This window comes from Schistocerca americana, chromosome 3, assembly GCF_021461395.2.
Source record: "Schistocerca americana isolate TAMUIC-IGC-003095 chromosome 3, iqSchAmer2.1, whole genome shotgun sequence".
Classification (NCBI taxonomy): domain Eukaryota; kingdom Metazoa; phylum Arthropoda; class Insecta; order Orthoptera; family Acrididae; genus Schistocerca; species Schistocerca americana.
The window spans coordinates 148,469,863-148,492,194 of NC_060121.1; the positions used below are offsets into that span (position 1 = coordinate 148,469,863).

Here is a 22,332-nt window from a genome sequence, read left to right on the forward strand (position 1 = left end):
GACAAGATAGACAGGAGTAGTACTTGAAGTACCTTCAGTACCAGTACTACAGGTACAAGACTCTTGGGAGCTCTTTCAATACAACTCGCAGCAGCTGCCAATTGTTTGACAGTAGTCAGGGTGATTTCTAGGTGCTTAGGAATGTCAACCAACTCATTCTGTGTTTGAGAACAGCATTCACAGTGGGGCTGTATTTTAGCTGGTGCGAAGTACAACAAAAAAGTGAACACATAACTTTAAATTAAGCCCACTGATCATAACTTAATCTCTTGAGCTATGAAGCTGCTAATGTTCTATAAGAATCTAAGCAAATACATAAAATGAAATTTCTATTGTGGCAACAGAAAAACCTATGGCAAAAATTACTAATTTCTGAAAACTTTTTGAGGTTAGTCATAGATATTAGCAAACTCGAAAATAGAGTTAATTTATGATAAATATATATAATATATAATTCTCTTTAAGGGAAGACTAAATGTAACACAATATGTCAGTTGGAATATCTGCTACAGTAACTACACTACTGGCCATTAAAATTGCTACACCACGAAGATGACGTGCTACAGACGCGAAATTTAACCAACAGGAAGAAGATGCTGTGATATGCAAATGATTAGCTTTTCAGAGCATTCACACAAGGCTGGCACCGGTGGTGACACCTACAACATGCTGACATCAGGAAAGTTTCCAACCGATTTCTCATACACAAACAGCAGTTGACCAGCATTGCCTGGTGAAACGTTGTTGTGATGCCTCGTGTAAGGAGGAGAAATCCGTACCATCACGTTTCCGACTTTGATAAAGGTCAGATTGTAGCGTATTGCGATTTCGGTTTATAGTATCGCGACATTACTGCTCACATTGGTCGAGATCCAATGACTGTTAGAAGAATATGGAATCGGTAGGTTCAGGAGGGTAATATGGAACACCGTGCTGGATCCCAACAGCCGCGTATCACTAGCAGTTGGGCTGACAGGCATCTTATCCGCATGGCTGTAACGGATCGTGCAGCCACATCTCGATCCCTGAGTCAACAGATCGGGACATTTGCAAGACAACAACCATCTGCACGAACAGTTCGACGACGTTTGCAGCAGCATGGACTATCAGCTCGGAGACCATGGCTGCGGTTACCCTTGACACTGCACCACAGACAGGAGCGCCTGCGATGGTGTACTCAATGATGAACCTGGGTACACGAATGGCAAAACGTCATTTTTTCGGATGAATCCAGGTTCTGTTTACAGCATCATGACGGTCGCATCTGTGTTTGGCGACATCGCAGTGAATGCACATTGGAAGCGTGTATTCGTCATCGCCATACTGGCGTATCACCCGGCGTGATAGTATGGGGTGCCATTGGTTACACGTCTTGGTCACCTCTTGTTTTATTGACGGCACTTTGAACAGTGGACGTTACATTTCAAATGTGTTACGACCTGTGGTTCTACCCATCATTCGATCCCTGCGAAACCCTACATTTCAGCAGGATAATGCACAACCACATGTTGCAGGTCCTGTACGGGCCTTATTGGATACAGAAAATGTTCGACTGCTGCCCTGGCCAGCACATTCTCCAGATCTCTCACCAATTGACAACATCTGGTCAATGGTGGCCGAGCAACTGGCTCGTCACAATACGCCAGTCACTACTCTTAATGAACTGTGGTATCGTGTTGAAGCTGCCTGGGCAGCTGTACCTGTACACGTCATCCAAGTTCTGTTTGACTCAATACCCAGGCGTATCAAGGCCGTTATTACGGCCAGAGGTGGTTGTTCTGGGTACTGATTTATCAGTATCTACGCACCCAAATTGCGTGAAAATGTAATCACATGTTAGTTCTAGTATAATATATTTGTCCAATGAATACCCGCTTATCATCTGCATTTCTTCTTGGTGTAGCAATTTTAATGGCCAGTAGTGTAAATCACAAATGCTGATTAACTAAACATTAGTTTATGCACAGGACAATGATAGCTTCCGAAAATTCTCAAAATGGCACATGATACAATCAATGAAAGATTATGCAGAAGCAATGCGAACAGTAAAGTATATGAATCTAGAACTGCAAATCAGAACAACTTTTATATATAAATAATGTGCTAAATTACAAGGATTTTTTTACTTAGCTGTTTCTGTGCCAACTCCTACTCTGACATGCCAAGGAAGAACACTACAGTGTGAGTCTGTCTCAATCAAAATCACTAAGATGTGCAGCACCAACAAAGCATGTCTTCTGCCTGTTGCAGCTAACAATGATGCCTTCCCATTTTTTTCCTAAATGTTGGAAAAAAATAGCTTACAACAGAATACTAAACCATCCTCCCGTGAATAATCTTTTAACAACTGCTCAGTTTGGCTTGTGTAAAGGTTTCTCTATTGAGAATGCAATATATGATCTCTCAGACTCAATACGAGTAGAACAGCAAAAATTAGCCTATTCACATTTCCTGTGACCTGCCAAAGCCTTTGACAGTTAGAATATATAACTGTGCCAGGGAAACCAGAAAACAAAGAGTCGCACTAGCAAAGGAATAAGATTAATTCAGAGAGGGGAACATTAAGTATGGTGTGGCACAAGTTTGGTGCTTGGCCCACTCCTATTTTTGGTCTAGATAAACGATTTACCAGGTAAATTGGAGGAATCTTCAAATACAGCCTTCCAAACACATAAAAATGACTTACAGGTACCAGAACTAGAGATCAATACGCATAACTGGATGTGTGAAGTCTCTGGGTATCGAGATGGATAGTAAACTGAGATGGTACCAGCATGTGGACAAGTTTATCAAAAAGGTCAGTTCTCCCTGCTTTGCACTCAAAAATCATGCATTTGGTGGACCTGTAGACAAGATTGCTAGCATACTTTCACTCAATTCTATTCTGTGTCAAAATCTTCTGGAACATTGCAGCTACAGTGAAAAAAAGTGTTTGTTCAATAGAAGTGTCGAATAAGAAAATAGTGCAAAGTTGCTAAAATTTACTCACCAAGTATTGGCAGGAGGAAACACTTATGAAGGTTAAAGAAACATGCTGACTTTTGTAGGCAGTGGATCATTCTTCTGGCAGAGAGGTTGAAGGGGAAGGAAGAAGGGCAAAGGAAAAGCCTTTCCTTCTCATCCTGCCTGGTAGGTCTCCCCTGACCCAGGTATCTGGGCGCCTTTTCCGAACTCTCCCCATTTCGTAAACCTCACTGGTTCTTTTGCTTCATCCCTCTTCCTTCCTCTTCAACACTTCTGCCAGAAGAAGGAGACACTGGCTCTCAAGAGTGTCATTGTTCACTCTATGTTCTTAGTAGCAACCTAATCTGGATGCTGCTTAAACTGATTTAGTTTGGTGATACACACATGGGTAGATTGGTAATGTGACTTAATGCAATTAACACAAGGCTTTTTTATGTTTGTGATAACACTCAAAGATTTTCAAAGCCTACATTATCAATAGAAGATGCTTATTAACAATCCTCCAGAATAGGACGTCTGCCAAGTGGAATTCAAATAACAAGATACTGCACACAAGGCAGACAATCATTTATGATTTTACATATGACACGTCAGACTGGCCATCAGAAGAAACACCTTTCTAATTAACACATTTATAGAATGCCATACAGAGATAGTATCTTCTTTCAAAATAATTCTGTACATGAATCTAATATAAAAATATTACATATCATTGAATCACATAATCAACGTTTGTAATGTAACTACAAGGTTTATCACTTGTGCACAGAATAATCCACAGCTAGCTTTCTGTTATCAACTTTTAAATACCAGATATCCTTTTAACTAAAAAAACGAAAGATATTCATCCCTAATATTTGTAATATACTTCTGGAATTATATTCAAATATATCTATTTCCAGCTTCCACGGCCAGTATATCTAAAGAAAACATTAAAAGAGGGAGAGGTCATATTTATCCCACTGGTAGCAGCATAAATAATATTGCATATAACTTGCTCCTGCTGCTAGCAGACAAATAGAGAAACAATTAATATCTGTCTCCAGTTGCCCAAAAATGTGGCCCTTGACTATCTAATCATAAATGATGTGATAAGCTCCATGCTATGCATTGTTAACAGTACCTGATCACAACACCACAGGACTTCAACAAAGCTGACTTTTATGTGATTAGTGACTGCTATTTTGACCAGGTGTCAAATAATACTATAGTAGATGCCATTTTGCCCAGGCTGCTCCAACTACTGCCACATGATTGTATTTGCTTTTTGTCATAAGTATTCTGTTAGCAGGCTAAGACTGTCATTTACTATCAGAAAACTTTAGACCTCGTACACAAAAAACTAATTTTTCCTGTAGCTGCTCATGCTACAGCCCTTCCGTGATTTATCATTTCTCAGAACTCTTTTTTACTATTGTTTTCTTCTCAACTCACCTACAAGGCCTATAGCCTGTTCTGCAGCATTCTATGTTACTTTACGTTTGGATTCATCCTCTAATAGGTCAAACCTGTTGGTCAAATCATGTTTACTATCTTTTACCCTAGTCTTATCTCTCTTTCCCAAATTCTCCATCTATGTGATGGACAGAAGTCATCTTCTCATTTAGCGATTTTTCTGTCCCCTTCTGTCATTATCTACATTGGATTGCGAGGTCTGTCTAGGTATTTTAAGAAATAGGAGAGAAAGGGGGGGGGAGGGGGGACGTTATAAATGACATTCGCTTTGGTGTGGGGAGAATATTAGGTATTATGAACCTTGTTTCATGCTGTGAGTTCAGAAAATCAAAGATCTGCTGAAGAAGTGGTATAATGCATTGTAGAAGAAGATCATACTGGCTAATGGGACATAGACTACTTTATAGTTTGAGAGAAATCACCAGTACCAGAGATTTCTGAGATTGCCTAGGGCACCTGTTTCTGAACAGTATAACCTGTACACTGAAGAGTGTGCAGAAGAATCCCCACTCTCTCTACCCAGTCATATCACAAGGAGCACTTTCAGGCTGTTTCCCAATGTTATGCCAACCCTTCCATATTGACAACATAGTGCTCAGAAACACATGGGAATGTTTACTCTCCACAAAATGCATTAACAGTATACGAAATACAGATATTAATAATAAACATAATTAGTGCAAAAAAACATATCCAAACAGAATTAATGTCAATCACCACACACTAAACTTCTAGATAGGGAACTGACTGTTAGTGTGCCCTGTACAGCAGGTAAGGCGTTGCTGTGGGAGAGTGGAAAGTTCTTATCGCTCATCCAACTGCTCAAGTGGACGCAGCTCTCATTTACAGAAAAAAAAAAATAAAGCGACAAAGGATTTTGGGGGGCAATGAAGAGGAGGGGAGGGAATAAGGGGAAAATATTTGCTCCTTCTATCTTCTTACAATGAATTCAAGGAACTGGACAGTTACTGTTGAATCAGAGCTGATGTACGAAAGTTAAGGCTGGGGTAAAAGTAAGTGAAATACATACATTTGAGTCCCTGAAGTGGTACATGAGATAATCTCTCTTCCCTCCTTTTGGGTGACAATTATAATGAAGGGCAGGAAAATTTCTGCATTTTTGCATTCAATAGTAATGATAACAATGTGCTACTCACCATGCCAGGCTGTTCCAGCACAAGTGACTGGCCATGGGTAGTTGTGTACCCATGGTCAGAATGGGCAGGAGTGGACAAACGCTGATATCTGGGTAATCAGGGAGCTGGGACATAGCTTGTGCTAGGTATTGAGAGCCCACAGGGAGGGAAGGCCAGATGGCTTGTGCACACACAGAATACAAGAAACAGGTTGCCTGGTTGGTAGCCTACACTACCTTCGCATGCATATGGGTAAGCTGGTGGGTGCATAGAGGTGTGGGACGGTGTTGGAATGGTCTGCACTACACTATGTCATTCCTCCCCTAATAATTACTGCAGTAAGCAGCACGCTCAGTATGTCATACCACTTTATAAAAAGATCAATAGTAATTTCACTGCATGTTTAAAAAGCTATTTTCCATAACCAAAGCACACTTTACAGAGTGCTTGTGGAAATAGGAACTAATTTCATCAGACATGGAATCATATTTACCTGTAGATGTTTACTTCTAGGAAGTGACATAACTTAACTATTATGATACAAGACATGGAAACTTTTAGCATGAGAACTACAGTACTAACATTATATTGCTACAGTCACAGTTTGAATGAATCTTCTCATGGAAATCGTTTTTTAAGTAGCCATAAAATATCCCCAAACCAACAATCATTGTAAATAATCCAACCCTTACTGGGGACCAAACAACCCAGCAAAAACTCCAATAGAGTTGATTGCAAATCTTCAATAAAAATGAGAGTTAAAAAGACTTAATACCACTGCTAAGTAAAGCATGTTAATATACTGTGATAACTACTTAAGCACTGAAACAATTTTAGTTATTGATTATTTGTCTTCAACATTAGATCATAAAAAAATTACCTGTGGAACTAAGTTTTTCTACTTGGCCAATGACTTTTGCATCTTCTTCAGTAATAAGTTTTTGCACATCTGCTACATCATTCGGATTCACTATTAAAACAACACCTATGCCACAATTGAAGGTTCTTAACATCTCTGTTTCACTTACTCCACCTGCAACAGCAATATAGTTTTCATTTCAGCACAAGATCTATAGCATGACCTTAACAAGTATTACACAATCATTGGGACAATTGGTGTTCCCTACAAGAAAAGCAAAGGAGGAGGATTATAGTTTAGTTTCCCCATTACTGGTAGTGATTGATGTAGTTATGCCTCAGACTCAAAATAATTAATATAAGACAGAAGATATATTTGAAGCAGCTTAATTGAAAAGTTTGCATTTCAAGCATACTTGCCCCTAACTAGGACAATATTTTGTACTGAAATCAATGGCAGCTCTAACTATACATTCAGATAATTTCACCCATTGCTTGTTTGTGGACCCATGTTTGCTTCAGTTATCACATACTTTTGCCTATGTCAGTTTTTTCTGTTATTTATTATATAGGATTAAAATTCAAGAGAAAGGATATCAATTATAAGATTTGCTGACAACATCGCTATCCTCTGTGAAAGTGAGGAAGTGTTACAGAACCTGTTGAACAAATGAAGAGCCTCAGAAATGAAATATGTGAAAACTGGAGACAATGAAATAAATGAAATGAAGGATTTATAAAACCTTGGAAGCAAATTCTGCATGATGGACACAACAACAAACTTAACATCAAATTTACGGACCACATAGTAAATGAAATCCAGAAAGATGTAAGAAGCAGATTACCACACTCAGTGAGAATATTCCTCACCAAAAGAATATAGGTTTCTGCTGCAACTACCAATTTTGTGTGTGCCGCTTCATAGTTCTTGCGTGAAGTTTGTGCTTGATTCAGCCTACTAATATGACAGCAGCCTGCCGACTGCACCCCCTGTTGAAACTAATGAATACAGGGGCTGGAGTGGTAAGTTCCACTAGCCACTTGTGTGTAGCTAATTGTATTGTACCTTATCTTCCATGTGTGTGTACTGCTCAAGCAATAAATTAGAGTGTTCAATACTTCCAATGTTGCCTGCATACCATGATGCACAAGAAAACTGGGACACTTACAAAAAATATCTGTGGCAACATTTCTAGGCATTTGAGGTAACAGATATAAACTTGTGCAAGGCTCTTTTTTGCCATGGATTTCACCTTGTGGGTATCAGTTGTTGTGTCAGCTTGCCCCCTTAAAAGACTCTCAAGTCTTCCTTTTGATCAGATGTTTGAGTTATGTTCTACCTATCACTGTAAACATACTTATACTGTTGCTGCTCGTGTGGAGTTTTACCATTGCCAAAGCAGTCATACAGGGCGTGGGTAGCAGAACTACATGGACTTAGCTGTCATCATAATTTTGTGACAAATGTTCATAAGGAATCCGATCCAAATCAAATGGTTCAAGACACAATTATACATTTTTCTCGTAATAGGGAAGTTCAAGAGCAAGCTTTACAGTGTGCAACACCTATGCTTACACAAGTATTAAACATAGCTCTCACATTTGAAGTTTCATGAGCAGCAGGTAGTAAGATAGAAGCCTGGTGCAAAGCTTCAGAAATCAGTCCCTCCTACCCCTCCCAGCATTCAATCAGTCTGCAATGAAATGGGGAAGCTTTTGTAACGGCACAACAGACATCTCAGCTCCATATAGGTAATCGGCATTTGTGACAACAAGAGTCCAGTCACAACAGTTACAGCTTCGTGTGCTCTGTTGCCTTCATGCCCATACTGTTTCATTTAACATGAATAGACCATGCGTCCCAAGCGATGGGCAACATGTAACAGGTGCTATAAGAAAGCAGACATTGTTTCTGTATGTAACTCCTCTCCAACAGTATGTCAGCAGTAATGGTGTCTCCAAGCAAGCTATACACTGAAGTGTGGCTGTGACTGCAGATGGACACAGGTGCAGCTGCTAAATTTGTGAATTCTTAGACTCATGTGGACTTGGGCTCTCCCCCTCTAACTCCTGTGTAATGGAGGCTGGTGAGTTATAAGAAACAACAGATCCCAAATTCTTGGACAGTTTTTGCACATGCGACTCACAAGGCTGTGGTTCATTCATTAGCATCACTAGTTGTGAACAATGCTGACACTGGAAATCTGTTTCGTTTGGACACTTTTAAACTGTTTCAATTCTCCATCGATGATGAAGTGCTTTAGGTTTCTGATCAAGTTCCATATCAACAGTTGGATGCTCTCTGTGGCAAATTTTCCTCTCTATTTTCTCCACGACAGGGTTGTGCAACACAATTTCAGGCTAATATTATCATGAAACAGCATGACCAACTACATTTTTCCTGGGCCCACTCGGTACCAGTAACTTTACCGGATCAAGTAAAAGCAGAATTAGATTGTCTTTAATCCCTTGATGTTATTCATCCTCTTTTTACAGTGAAATGTCAGCACAATTGGTAATAATAAAAAAACCTATCATTAAATTATGCCTCTCCGGTGATTTTAAAAAACTATTAACACACAGTCAAGTACTGATACCTATATTTTGTCATGCCCTGATGAGTTGCTAGCAAAATTATTGGGGGCCATTATTTTTCAGGGGCTGACTTGGCAGAGGCATATTTACAGCTACTGTTCGACAAGGAATCTAAATGCCTTCTAGTAATCAATGCCCTCTTTGGGCTTTATCAATACCAATCTTTGCCTTTTGGTGTGGCAAACGCCACCAGCTATTTTTCATTACTTTTCAGATCAACTTATTCCATCAGTTCCAGGCTGCATCAACTATTTACATGACATAGTAATGCCTGGTGCCTTACAGAACCTTCATGCTCTATTTTCTATTTTACAGTCTGCAGGGTCAAAGTGTAATTCAATCAAGTCACAGTTTTTCAACCATCCATTACTTACTTAAGTTTCGAAGTGTCGCATGCTGAAATCAAACCATTGCACCAGCACAACGGTGCTATTGCCGCACTGCAACAGCCCATGTCCATCAAGGAATTACAGGCATTTTAGACAAAATTGCATACTAACACAAATTCATGCCTGATGCTGCTCCTGTGGCACAACCACTCCATGCAATATTATATAAAGATTTTCCTTTCCACGGATCTCTGGCTTGTGTCTGGGCACTAAAGTTTTTGAAATTTAAGCTGTAGGTCACTTTTCAGCTGGGCCAGCACCTTGTGTTAGTGATAGACAGGTCTCAGTTTGCCATTGGCACTTTCCTTGCTCATAAGTACGTGGACAGCTCTGAACACCCTATTGCATATGGCTCTAAATCCTTAAATATAGTACAACAGTGCTATTTTGAGATGGAGAAAGAGGCTTTGGCAATTGTGTATGTTCTAAAAACATTTCATATTTTTCTTTAAGGGTCTAAGTTTTGCCCTCAGTCTTTACCAGATAAAGCCGCACATCACTTACAGTGGTGGGCTCTTTTCCTTTCATGATATGATTATGAGATATATTTCAACCTACGGTGCAACATTAGGATGCAGACATGTTTTTGGACCAGGCAGTCAGCCCACAGTGTGCCACCGATAATGCAGCTTCCTGTGCTTCTTTGTCACCGTAGCCAGATCCATAGCCTTGAGAATGAATTCATATAGATTTTGTGGGATCTTTCTTAAATTTCTACTCAGTTGTTGCAAAAAAAAAGAAAGAAAGAAAAGATGCTATATCTGCCACGTCACAGCTTCTCCTTTCCACCTCAATTGAATGGGGAAGCTGAATGACTAGTACAAACATTTAAGACTCAGATTATAAAGTATGTTTTGGATGTGTCACCAGAAGTAGCTCTTGACTGGTTCCTCACTACTTACGAGTTCACACATGTTGGGGATAAGTGTCTGAAAGAGTTTTCGCATGGCCATCAGCCCCAGTCTCTGCTACATCTTCTTTGGCTGACACCAAGCTGTCTGCCGGTGCCGGCACCGGCACCACGTTTCCAGCCTATCACAGCTGTTTGTGCTCACGGGTTTGGCCGCCGACCGAAACAGGTGTCACCAGTAATTGAGAGTATTCGTGTATGATGCATCTGCATTGTCGGCACGGCTGAGGGATGGGTGTCAGGAATATCAACCTGCTACAACCTTGCGTGGGCAGCTGTGCATTGGGTGCACTTCTGCCTTCGCTGCATCCCCGTCTGCCCAGCCATCTCCTGAATCACAGCCGGTACCCTCACTTTCTCTGCTGCTGCTCCCGCCATTTCTGCAACTGTCTCCTCTGCTGTGGGTGCCCCCTTCAGCTGCTGGGGACCACAGCCACCTCCATCGCAGCCGGCACCGAATATTCCGCTGCCTTTGCCACAATCTCCTTCCCTGGGGTTTGACTCAGATGTGGAAGGGGATGCTGCACCAGTGTCGCCTGTTGTTCCATACAGCCTCTCACAAAGGGAGGGGAGGGAGAGGTTGGGGAGCAGGCACCGCACCCGACCCTACGCGGCGATGGCAATGCATTGAGTGGCTCAACAAACTACGTTGACCACACAAGAGATGCATGTGAGCACAGTGGTCACTTCTTCAGAAAGGAAAGGGAGTGCTGTAACTTCCAATTCTGTCTGTCCACCACTTCACTGTTCGCATGTGAACTTTGTGCTTCACTCCTAGTGGCCACTCGGCCTGCTAATACGACAGCAGTTGCGCATTCAGCCTGCTAGTTGTGCCCCCTGCTGGATCTAATGAATATATAGGCCAGAGTGCAAGCCTCCACCCGCCACTTATGTATATCTAATTGTGTTGTACGTTGTCTTCCACATGTGTGTACTGTACGAGCAGTAAATTACAGTGTTCTTGGGTTAGAACAGTTTCAACTTCGTGAAGATGTATTTGAGACTGTAGTCTGGAACACAGAATTGTGTGTAAGTGAATTATTGATTGTAGGAAAACCAGAAAAGGATAGGTCAAACCATTTGAGATGTGGTATTACAGAAGTATGTTGAAAATTAAGTGGACTGATAAGGTAGGAAATGAGGTAGTTTTCCAAAGAACTTGCAAGAAAAGAAATATGTAGTAAACAAACTAAATGATGGTATAGGATTGCAGGACATGGACGATTAAGTATGGTTTGGACATGAATCCACATAAATGAATGGCAAGTATACCAATGACATACTTTGCGATATCAAGAGACGAAAGAAGATTGAGATACCAACCTAGTGGAAAGTGGGTGATGACACCAGAAAACACACTGGAGCAACATGAATTCTTATAGCTGAAGACTAGATGAGGCCTTTTTATCCAGAACTGAATGTTGAATATATAGTTCAAACTAAGCCCACCAAAATTAATTGCAGTAGCCAGATATCAATAAAAATATGAGCAGCCAATGAATGTTTTAAAAACAGAACCTATTAACTAATTTTACCAACAAATTAGCTTTATCATTTGATAAGCAAATTTCAACTCATTCATAATTATGAAACTATCAGTTTAAAAAAATGTAACAGCACAATTCCTAGGTAAATATAGTTTTGATTAATTGTGAAGTAAGACTGAAAATCACTGCCTACCTGCTGCTGCTATCCAACCGAAGACAGGAGGTATTTCCCAAGAAGCAGCATCCAATCTTACTCCAGTGCCATCAGGCAATACACGGGGTATATTTTCAATCAGCCCACCACCTGTTATGTGAGCCAGAGCTTTGACTTTTCCACTCTGTAGTACTTTCAGCAAGCCCTTCACATAAATTTTTGTTGGTGTTAAGAATTCTTCACCTACAATGAGACAATGACATTCACTAAAATTTTCTGTCATACCTTGCTACCAGTTTGATATAGTACTGCAGTTGATCATTAAACATTGGAATGGGTTCTATCAAATATTACAAGCCTAAGTTAAGTCTTTCAGGGCAAGGCTACTGTTGTAACATTGTACAGACACAATATCAGAAGTAACACCAAACAAGTTTTATTCTGCTCCACATGAAGAGATTGATTGTAACACTGAACAAAGTATAGAACAGCACAAAGTATCATAACTATACATCACACCAATAAAAAGTCTCTTAGGTAAATCTGCAATAAGCAAGTAAACATAGGCGAGGCTGAGGGCCCAGGATGCCAGGCTTATACTGGGATGTTGTTCACTTGGTACGGCACTTGCTGTGCCGCTTGTCCAGGTTGTGAGGCGACCTCTCAACACCAGCCGTTGAGGCACTTAGATTGCACACAATTTGATTACATGAACTCACACTATAGGATTACAACAGCAACCAATTGTGTACTGTGGATTTGGATGAAATTTTTCACACGTCCAACCTTTGCTGCACCGAATGTTGTAAAAAAATGACCAACTTTAGCAGTTCTTCCACATAAAATGAATAAAATTATTTACGATATTAAAATGTTGATTGTTTTGTCAAAAAGATATTTTATTTAATGAAGAAAGTTTTCGCAAGATGAACAGATAGATTTAACCTTTCAGAGCATTGTGCACTCACCACTAGTCTATGAGACTAGATCACCAAGCAAGTGTAGTTATTGGGATTTATATACCACAAAAAACTATATCAGTTTTCTCAAAAACTTTTGAGAGTTTAATCAAAAGCTGAAATACAGGTCTATTAAAAAAAAAAAAAAATGAAACAATGGAAAATCCAAGATGGAATAATGACAATATTACGAAAAGATAGTTGCTACTCACCATGTAACAGAGATGCTGAGTCACAGATAGGCACAACAAAAAGACTGTAAAACAAGTTAAATTTGTTAAATGATTAAAGCCTGTACAAAATTTCATCCAAATCAGCAATTCACAGTTGGTATCCCTCCCTTGTCAGTTACAAATGAAGATAAAAATGTGTAGAGTAAAAACAAAGAAATGGCAGCAGTTGAGTTTAAGATGTTGACAATTCAATTCATGCAGTCATACAACAATTATTACCAGAAAAAAAAACCATGAACGGGCATGACAAAATGAGAAGAAGAGAGGCATACAGTTTAAAAACATTGCAAGATGGAAACTTGCCACATTATTATTAAACACATTGAAGCATTTATGAGGAAGTAATGATACTAAAAGTAATCTCATGAAAAGACACACTGATTTGAGAAAATTTTAAAATTGCAGATAAACACAATGGCTGACCAGTACTTATCTCCAGGTGTTGCAGATAAACAAATTCAAATGCTGAGCAAACTGTAGCTAGATTTGAGAACTGTTAGTGCCTCTCTCTGGGAGGAAAGAAGTGTAGGTATGTGAAAGAACAAACAATAAATCGGTTCCCTCTAACCCTGTGGTCTGACTGATCCACTTTCCTTTCAAACCTTTCCTCATCTATCCCTCTTTCCTTACAAAGGAAGAAACTAATGATTGAGAAAGTCAGGTATAGTTACTTTTCCTGCTGAATACATTTAATGTCAGTAATTGGAATTACATTTCCTGAAGGGATGTACTGGCCAGACATTGTTTCCTTGTAACAAATGCAATCTTACATAAAATTTAAAAAAAATTGATATTGAATGAAAAAGAAAAATACATGTCAACATCAGAAGAATGTAAAGTGTTAATATTCTGAAAATATCTTTAAAGAAACAATGGCCATTGACAAAAAGGTAAAGATCAAACTACATCACTAAAAGAAAAGGCATTGACAGAACAATACAATAAAGGGGGAAAGTAACAAAACAATGAATGCAACAATCATAAAAATCTAGTTAAAGTTAGGAGCACAGATGGTTTAAAAGAAAGTGGAGATTGTAACTTTACTTTAACTTGAGACTATATGGAGAATGGAATACTGAGAGAAAATTTCTAAAAGTAAAAAAGGTATAAAGTAGGAATTCAAACTTTCTTTTGTATTGTGCAACCTACATATCAAAGAAGCAAAAAAGGAAATAAGATAAAGATTTAGGAGAGGGATTACAATTCAGGGTGAAAGGATATCATGACACAATCGAAGAGTCTAAGGAGCACAGAAAATGGATCAAGAGTAAACTAAAGAATGACAATAATACTGAGGAGCAGCAGGGATGAGAAATTGTTGGCCCCTGGACACCTCACATACAAAACTGTTCATAATGACCTCATTCTGTTCATCCAGACTTTCTATCCCCTTTCCAAATTATACATAAACAACACTCCCAATGTCCTACAGCAGCTGGCTTCAAAGTTTCTGCTGAACAAATCTCAGCCATGGTCGACCAGCTCTTCCAATCCATCACACACAGCCCATAATTCACACAAAAGAAATCAACCACTTCCTGGAACATCTCAGTATCATTCTCAGCCCTCTTCCACATGGAACCCTTCTTAACACTATCGATGCGACCTCACTCTAGACAAATGTACTGCATACAAATGGCCTCTCAGTGCTAGAACACTATTGCTCCCAACGTCCTCCCGAAAGTCTTCCAAAAACATTGTTTATTTTGAAATTAATTCACTTCATCCTTACCCATAAATACTTCACCTTTGAACTCACAAATGAATAAGGGGAGAGGCCTTTATGGGAACTGGTTTGCCAACCTTTTCGAGCACCACATGAAAGAGGCATTCCTCAAGACACAAAAGGTGGTGCTGCTGGGTCAGAAAAGATTTAATAACAATACAGTTGTGGTCTGCATGCATGGTGAAGAACTCCACCACTTTGTGCAACAGCTTTACTGCTTTTCCCAACTCAAGTTAATATGATCCTTTTCCAAATCCAAAGTCACCATTTTTGATGTTGACTTCCACCTCACAGCTGCTCCATCCATACAAAACTCGCCAATAAATTACAATACCTATACTTTGGCACTTGACACCCTTTCAATATCAAACACTTCCTTTCAGGCTCAGCATCCAAAACAGAGTTACCTGCTCCAACACTGAATCATTCAACACTCTCAAGATTGATGGAGTTTTACAGAAGCTGAAAATGTATCACAAATTTCAATGCAAGATGGCTTTAATACTTTCCACAAAGAAACTCTGTCTCAAAATCTGGCAGAAAATCCAAAGAGAGTCTTGCTGTATGTAAAGTACACCAATGGAAAGACACAGTCAATACCTTCACAGCACGAACAATGGTGATGATACTGATGACTGTGCCACTAAAGCTGAGTTACTAAATATGGTTTACAATTATGAATAACTTAAATTGGAAAGACGACATACTGTTGTGGGTAAAGCGAACAAAAAACTATGATTTATTGCCAGAACACAGAGAAAATGCAACAGTTCTACTGAAGAGACTGCCTAGATTACGCTTTGTACATCCTCTTCTGGAGTATTGCTGTGCAGTGTGGGATCTGCATCAGACAGAATCGACAGAGGACATCAGAAAAGTTCAAAGAAGGGCACCTCTTTTTGCACTATTGCAAAATAGGGGAGTACTGCCATGGATATAATACACGAATTGGGAGTGGTAATCATTGAAACAAAAGTGTTTTTTATTATGGCAGGATCTTTTCATGAAATTTCAATCATCAACTTTCTCCTCAGAGTGTGAAAATATTTTGTTGGTGCCCACCTACACAGGAGGGGAGTGATCATCATCAGAAAATAAGAGAAATCAGAGCTCACACAGAAAGATTTAAGTGTTTGTTTTTCCCATGCACTCTTTGAGAGTGGCACACTAGAGAAATAGCTTGAAGGTGATTTTATGAATTCTTTGCCAGGCACTTAATTGTGAACTGCAGAGTAATCACATAGATGTAGAACACTTTCACTTCCAAACTTTCCTCTCTCACAAACACCTCACAGATTTTATTTGTAAACTCACTCATCCTCTGATAATACAGTTCCTGCTTTTCTTTTTCTTTTTAAGAGATTCATGCCTCTTGATATAATACCACACATGGCTTGAATGACTCAATACATTACTAAAACAAGGCTATGACTTCCTCAAGCCAAGTGCTCTCTCCCAGACCAATATCTCTACATCAAGGTTTCGACAACAACAACAAAAACAGAGTTTTCAAGGTTTATACGCTTAGAAATGTTCCTGTTGTAAAATCTATATCATGTACTCATCCACCAACACTTACTCCAGCCCCACCACTGGTAAATCCTACAATATCGAATGTAAAGCAACTTGCAAACCCACAGTAATGTTTATTGACTAATGCATGTCCACTGCACAGTGTTTTAGAGAGAAAAGACCACTTTAAACTGGCTGAGATCAAGAGTGGGCATAGAAGAACTGTAAGGCTTGGGGGCACCCAGCACATTGTTGCTGAACATACTCTACAGCATTAAAAGGGATCTGAGTGCCTGGCATATCATAAGGGTATTTGGACTCTTTCACATGATATTAGTTTTCCTGAACTCCAGAGATGGGTACTTGACACCTAACATATCTTTGCTCCGCAACAACCTCCTGAACATAAAATCCCCCCTCTTTTTCATCACCATCATCATCATCATAATAATATTTATTTGTTTTATATCTTATTTAATTATCTTTTATTTCTTTAATCCCATGTCCTTTTCTGTCTACTTCTTAACTCCATTACTCTGTATGGACTGTATCCGGTGATGCCAAAGGGCTGAGAAATGACACGACTGCCTGTCAGTAACGTTGGGCCTTTAAGGCGTGTCCAGATGGTTTTTGTCTTTGTATGGACAGCACCTGTGTGGAGGCGGCCTGTGTCAATGGTGGGAGAGGGAGGTGCCAGAAGGGAGGTGAATTAAAACTAACTTTTCACCATATTCTGGCATTAGGGTGTACATTGTCCAGGCTGGACTCCAGGGGCTTCCACCAGTTTCAGTTTTCACAAAATACAGGAACAGGCAGAAGAGAGAAAGGTGATTCAATCTGAACTAGTTGGTGGCTGGACAGAGACAGTAAACATGGAGACTGATAGCAGGAGGTAATTTGCCCTATCAGAAAGTTAGACACCAAGAGTCACTTTCTTCTGCTCCCCAAGACACAACCAGTAGCAACCACATGACTCCTTCCTCAGACCTCACTATTGGCTAGTCAGTGGTGTGGGCACTTTAGTGCATTCAACAGGGCACTGAAAGCATAAACTGTCAGTAGCTTTTACCACAAAGAACTGCTGCTGTCCTGAAAGGCAGGCATTTGTGTAACATAGGAAATGCAATAACTCATGCTGGAAACCTGTCTGTAGCCTACTTGCAGTTACACACATGAAAGAAAATTTTTAACTCTCAATAACATGTTGATGAATTACTCCAGACAGCTCAAACTGGCTAGGTCCACTGTACAGTTCATTTCATTTTTTTTCCCCTCTTAATCCATCTTCATTTTTCACTCTTTCATCAACTTTGAACTGAAGCTAACACAGTGCTTACTATTTTTGACTTTCTCCTGTCTCTGAAGCCTACCCCTTTCACCTTTGTTTGCCCTCATCCTCACTACAGGTGGGTCCCTCTCATTCTGGGACCAGAATAAATTAAATTTCCTTTCCAACATTTCCCAAACTATCCCTTTCCCAAAATTAGGAACAAATACTTCTTAAAGTTACGATTATTTCTTGAACATTTACGTGTATCTATTGGTTATATTAATAATTTTGCCACCTGAGGTTAATTCTGTCCTCATAATTTTATAAACTGAATTTTCCTCTGATAAAACCCTTATCTTCTGTAAGCATTTTATATTATAATTCTCACATTATTGATCATGTCTGCTCTATGCTCCTGTAAGTCAACATCACTGTCATCAAAAACATGGCAGTTGCCATCTGTTTTATCTTTGTTTCACCTTTCTTCGCTCAAACTGCAAATATTCGCTATTGAGTTACATTCCATCATGGATTTTCCACTGTTTGATCTCTATCAAGTTTCATATCTGTAGCATCTCTTCCTTTTTTTTATTTCTAGTTCTAAATGGCAAAGAAGTAGAATGCTATTTAATGACTCATATTTAACATTATTTTACTTCTATAGTTGTCCATAAGGCATCCTTCACGATATGTCAACAAGTTGAAGTGATAAATCAAAATGAACATTGTGGAAGTGTTGACTCATAGTCACAACATGAAACAAAAGACAAGATTTAAAAAATGAAAAAAATAATCCTAAGTTAGTACAGAATTTGAGATTCTGAAAGAAAAGACACAAACAGGCATAAGACTTTCTATTTCACCATGACACATACCATAACTCTTCCCTGTCTTGCTGAATGGTGCTTTGCTACTATATTTAACACCAAATCTTTCAACAACTTTCCTCACAAGACTGAATCCATTGCTATGAATTCCACTGGATGACAATCCAAGAACAATGTCTCCAGGAATAATGGAATCCATCACTGGCAACAACTTTTTACGTTCGACTGCTCCTACAGCAAAGCCTGCCAGGTCATAATCACCTTCAGCATAAAGCCCCGGCATTTCAGCTGTTTCACCACCTGTGGACGACAACCAATGAATAGCTAACTGAAAGCTATTATTTATTTATTTATTTATTAAAAAGTCCATAGAAACAATGAATTCAGTACACAGTGGCAGTCCTGATTTTTTTAAAAAATTACACAATTTATGGACAAACATATAAATTTTGTGAGCTGCTTTATGATTATAATCAAAGAGCAGCTCTGCTATAATTATACAAGTCTTCAGAGTCCAGAATGGTTACTATAAGAAGATCCTTGAGATTTTAATGTGTAACAATTGGTATGGGCATAGTGTGAGTTTATGAGATACTTGAAAATATTATGAAAGTTAATGCAAATGGTCAAGTACACAAATATGTAAATTGATGAGATACCTGTCATTCTTGTTCCACAGCAGCAGGAATATCGTAACTTCACATATTTTTGCACTTTGACCATTTTCTGTAATTTAACTTTCAAATAACAGGTCTATCATTCTCTTAAGGACCAAAGCTCCTACATATTAAAATCTTGATCAGTTCTCTATAATAAGCACCATCAATCCTGAAGATGGAATATTCATATCAAAACGAGCATTTCACATAAAAAAGCGATAATAAATTTTGATGGTAAAATTTTGCAAGTTGTTATGCTATTTTACATTCCTCTTCAAAACTCTACCATACTTGATGTTTTTGGTCCCAGCAGAGGGACCTAAACATTCAGTATTCAAGAATTCTGAAGAGGAGTATGACATAACCAAACAACTCTAAAGATTATGACAATGGCCGCTAAAGCTTGCAAACATATACAACATATTTTATTGTTACATTCAATTTAAACAATTACATAAATATGGCAAAGTTATGTATCATAATAATCTTGAGCTCTTTGAAAACTTTGTAGTTAGAAAAAATATTTTCTATTAATTACCAATGAGAGCACAATTTGCAAGGCGACAACCTTCAGCTACACCAGAAACCACTTGCGAAGCTACGTCAACGTTCAGATTACCAGTTGCAAAATAGTCCAGAAAGAAAAGTGGTTCTGCTCCTTGTGCAAGAATGTCATTTACACACATTGCAACTAGATCAATTCCAACTGTTGAGTGGATGCCACACTGCTGAGCAACCTGCACATGTTGTGGTAAATCACATTTGTTAATATCAAGCAATGTAATACATCCAATACATGCAAGTAACAGACCGAGATCGATCTACTCTAGAATACAATAAACAATAATTTTTTATTAAGTAACTGTATATTTACAGCCATGGCTTGACTTTCAGCTTACAATAATCATTATTTAATTAAGTTGGATATAATATACAACATAAAATACTGTAATGGAAGTATCGTGCAGGTCTTTTAAAAACCTGCCTCCATAGACGTGTGTTAACAAATCACTTCCCAGATTTTGGTAAGCATGCTGGCCCCACATCAAATCTGCCTAGCAGATTACCCACGAGGGGTGGAGTGTGATCAGCCTGGATATGATTTTCATGTGGTTTCCTGCATCCAGTTAGGTGAATATAGGGCAGGTACCCACGTCCCACACCAGTAACGCATTTCACCAACATTTAGAAAACATTCAAACACTTTCACATGGGATAACACTAGACACCGACAGCTGGAGTACATAAGGTCTGTCTTGGGGAAGGGGGTTGCAACAGGAAGGCTATCTGGCAGCCTTCTAACTACAATTTCCAAGCCCAATAATTAACATGTTGACCCTGTGAGGATATGAGGCAAAGGCTATGGAAAAAAATTTAAAAAATTGTTCAAAATGTAAACAGTTAATTCATTTCTGGTGTACAGTGTCACTTGGAACACTTTTCTTTATAAGATGATAAAGCTTTGGTATAAAGATACGCCATTTGAGTAACAGCTATTGAAGGGAATTGGCGTGTATTTATATCTAATGAAAATTTACATATTTCAATATTATTTGTTGAAACTATTCTTTTTTAAATTTAGCATTGGAAAACTTTTTATGTAAAAATGTTTGTGTTTTCTGCTGACCATTTCTGTCATGTGTAAATCCATATGCACAAGTTTCTGTTCACTGTAAATCAGATAAATATTGATTATAATAATACTGAAAATATGATGCACTGTCATTTATTTAAGAGCCTATGTTAGGGCAAAGAAGAGAGCTTTTTGCTATTGGTAAATCTGTTGTGGTTGTAGATAGTTGAAGGTACAATTATGTCAATTAATGAATCAATTATTTATGAATAAATGAATAATTTAATAAAATTTGATTGTAAAAAGATTATTTGTTAAGCTAAAATCTCTGTGTTCCAGTAAGAATACGAAATAACCCAAAAAAATCACCACAACTTCTACAGTGAATAAGAATGATGTACAAATATAACAAATTAATCAAAATTAACATCCTAAATAATTAGTTATGTACTGTTTCCTGCTTAAAACCTTTTATCATTTGCAAGAAACACAATATTATGGTGCGGATATTACAAATTACTATTAAACTAAATTTTTGTGTTGATTTTCATCCAAACTGTTAGAAGTAGTATTACAGGTACGTAACAAAGTGTGTATACAATTTTCACACTTGAATATGATAAAGTAATTATACAGGGTGTATCATAATTAATGGGAAAAATGCATACTGTTGAAAGTACATGATACTAGACACAAACATAGGTCTGCAAATGATCCATTTGTGAAATAATTGCGACTTTGTGTTTACCATTCTGTGTAAACGTCATTCTGTGTACACACCAAATGCTGCTCTGTAGTGTGACCTTTGTTTACATTTTCAAGAGGTGGAGTTGTAAGCAGAATGAATATGACAGTACAGTATACAGTCAGAGTATCACTCATGTCAGCTGTTTGCAGAGCATCAGTTGTGTTGGTAACATGGAACATTACAGAAATGAGGAGTACACCTTCGAGAAACTGGAAACTTTGCACATGCTGTTAGGTGCAGGAAGGTCTGCACAAATTATGTGTGTGCTTGAAGATGTAATGCTGCAAACAGTCGAATACTCTCCAGGAATGTAGACATGCAGACTTGCAACATAATTTCCTGGAATGAGCCATAGTAGTGGTTGGAAAATAATGCATTGCAATGCAATCTACCTATATAACCTCCAATTAGTTCAGGGTCTTACTGAGGTGGACTATGGTCCTAGATTAAACTCTGTCAGTGGATGCAACAACAAGCTGTAAGCAACCTCATGTTTGACAAACATTTTATTTACAGATGAAGCAGGGTTCACCTGTGATGGTGTGTTTAATTATCACATTTGTGATCATCCAGGCTCCAATTCACATGCTGTGCACGAGTGTCCACATCAGTGACATTTCTCACTGAGTCGATGGCTAGGAGTACAAGATGATCATCTTATTGGGCCACGTATGTTACCAAACACACTCAATGGACAGAATTATTTTCAGTTTCTGCGGCATTATCTTGCAGGGTTGCTCAAGGAAGTTACTTTAGAGCAATGCCAGAGGACATGCCACATACAAGATGGAGCAGTGGAAAATTTTGCTTCTATGGTGAGATGACATCTAATAAGCTGATATGGACAAAAGATAAATTGGGCCAAGAGGACCTGTAC

The 22,332-nt window shown here is 38.7% G+C and overlaps 2 protein-coding genes across 5 annotated transcripts in view; one reads left to right on the forward strand and one right to left on the reverse strand.

The window, feature by feature from the left end:
- The window catches only part of LOC124607480 (dnaJ homolog subfamily C member 28), a 128,689-nt gene extending 108,752 nt beyond the window's left edge, over window positions 1-19,937 (forward strand). Inside the window, exon 6 of the mRNA XM_047139839.1 lies at window positions 19,646-19,937. Coding sequence (XP_046995795.1) covers window positions 19,646-19,678 — 33 coding nt within the window. The 3' untranslated portion in view covers window positions 19,679-19,937. The remainder of the gene's footprint in view (window positions 1-19,645) is intronic.
- Window positions 1-22,332, reverse strand: part of LOC124607478 (trifunctional purine biosynthetic protein adenosine-3) — an 81,248-nt gene that overhangs the window by 14,089 nt on the left and 44,827 nt on the right. For all 4 annotated transcript variants that reach the window (XM_047139834.1, XM_047139836.1, XM_047139835.1 and 1 more), the window contains exons 11-14: window positions 19,673-19,871; window positions 18,524-18,775; window positions 11,988-12,191; window positions 6,436-6,588 (exon numbers count right to left, since the gene is read on the reverse strand). In XM_047139834.1, the coding sequence (XP_046995790.1) occupies window positions 6,436-6,588; window positions 11,988-12,191; window positions 18,524-18,775; window positions 19,673-19,871 (808 nt within the window). The remainder of the gene's footprint in view (window positions 1-6,435; window positions 6,589-11,987; window positions 12,192-18,523; window positions 18,776-19,672; window positions 19,872-22,332) is intronic.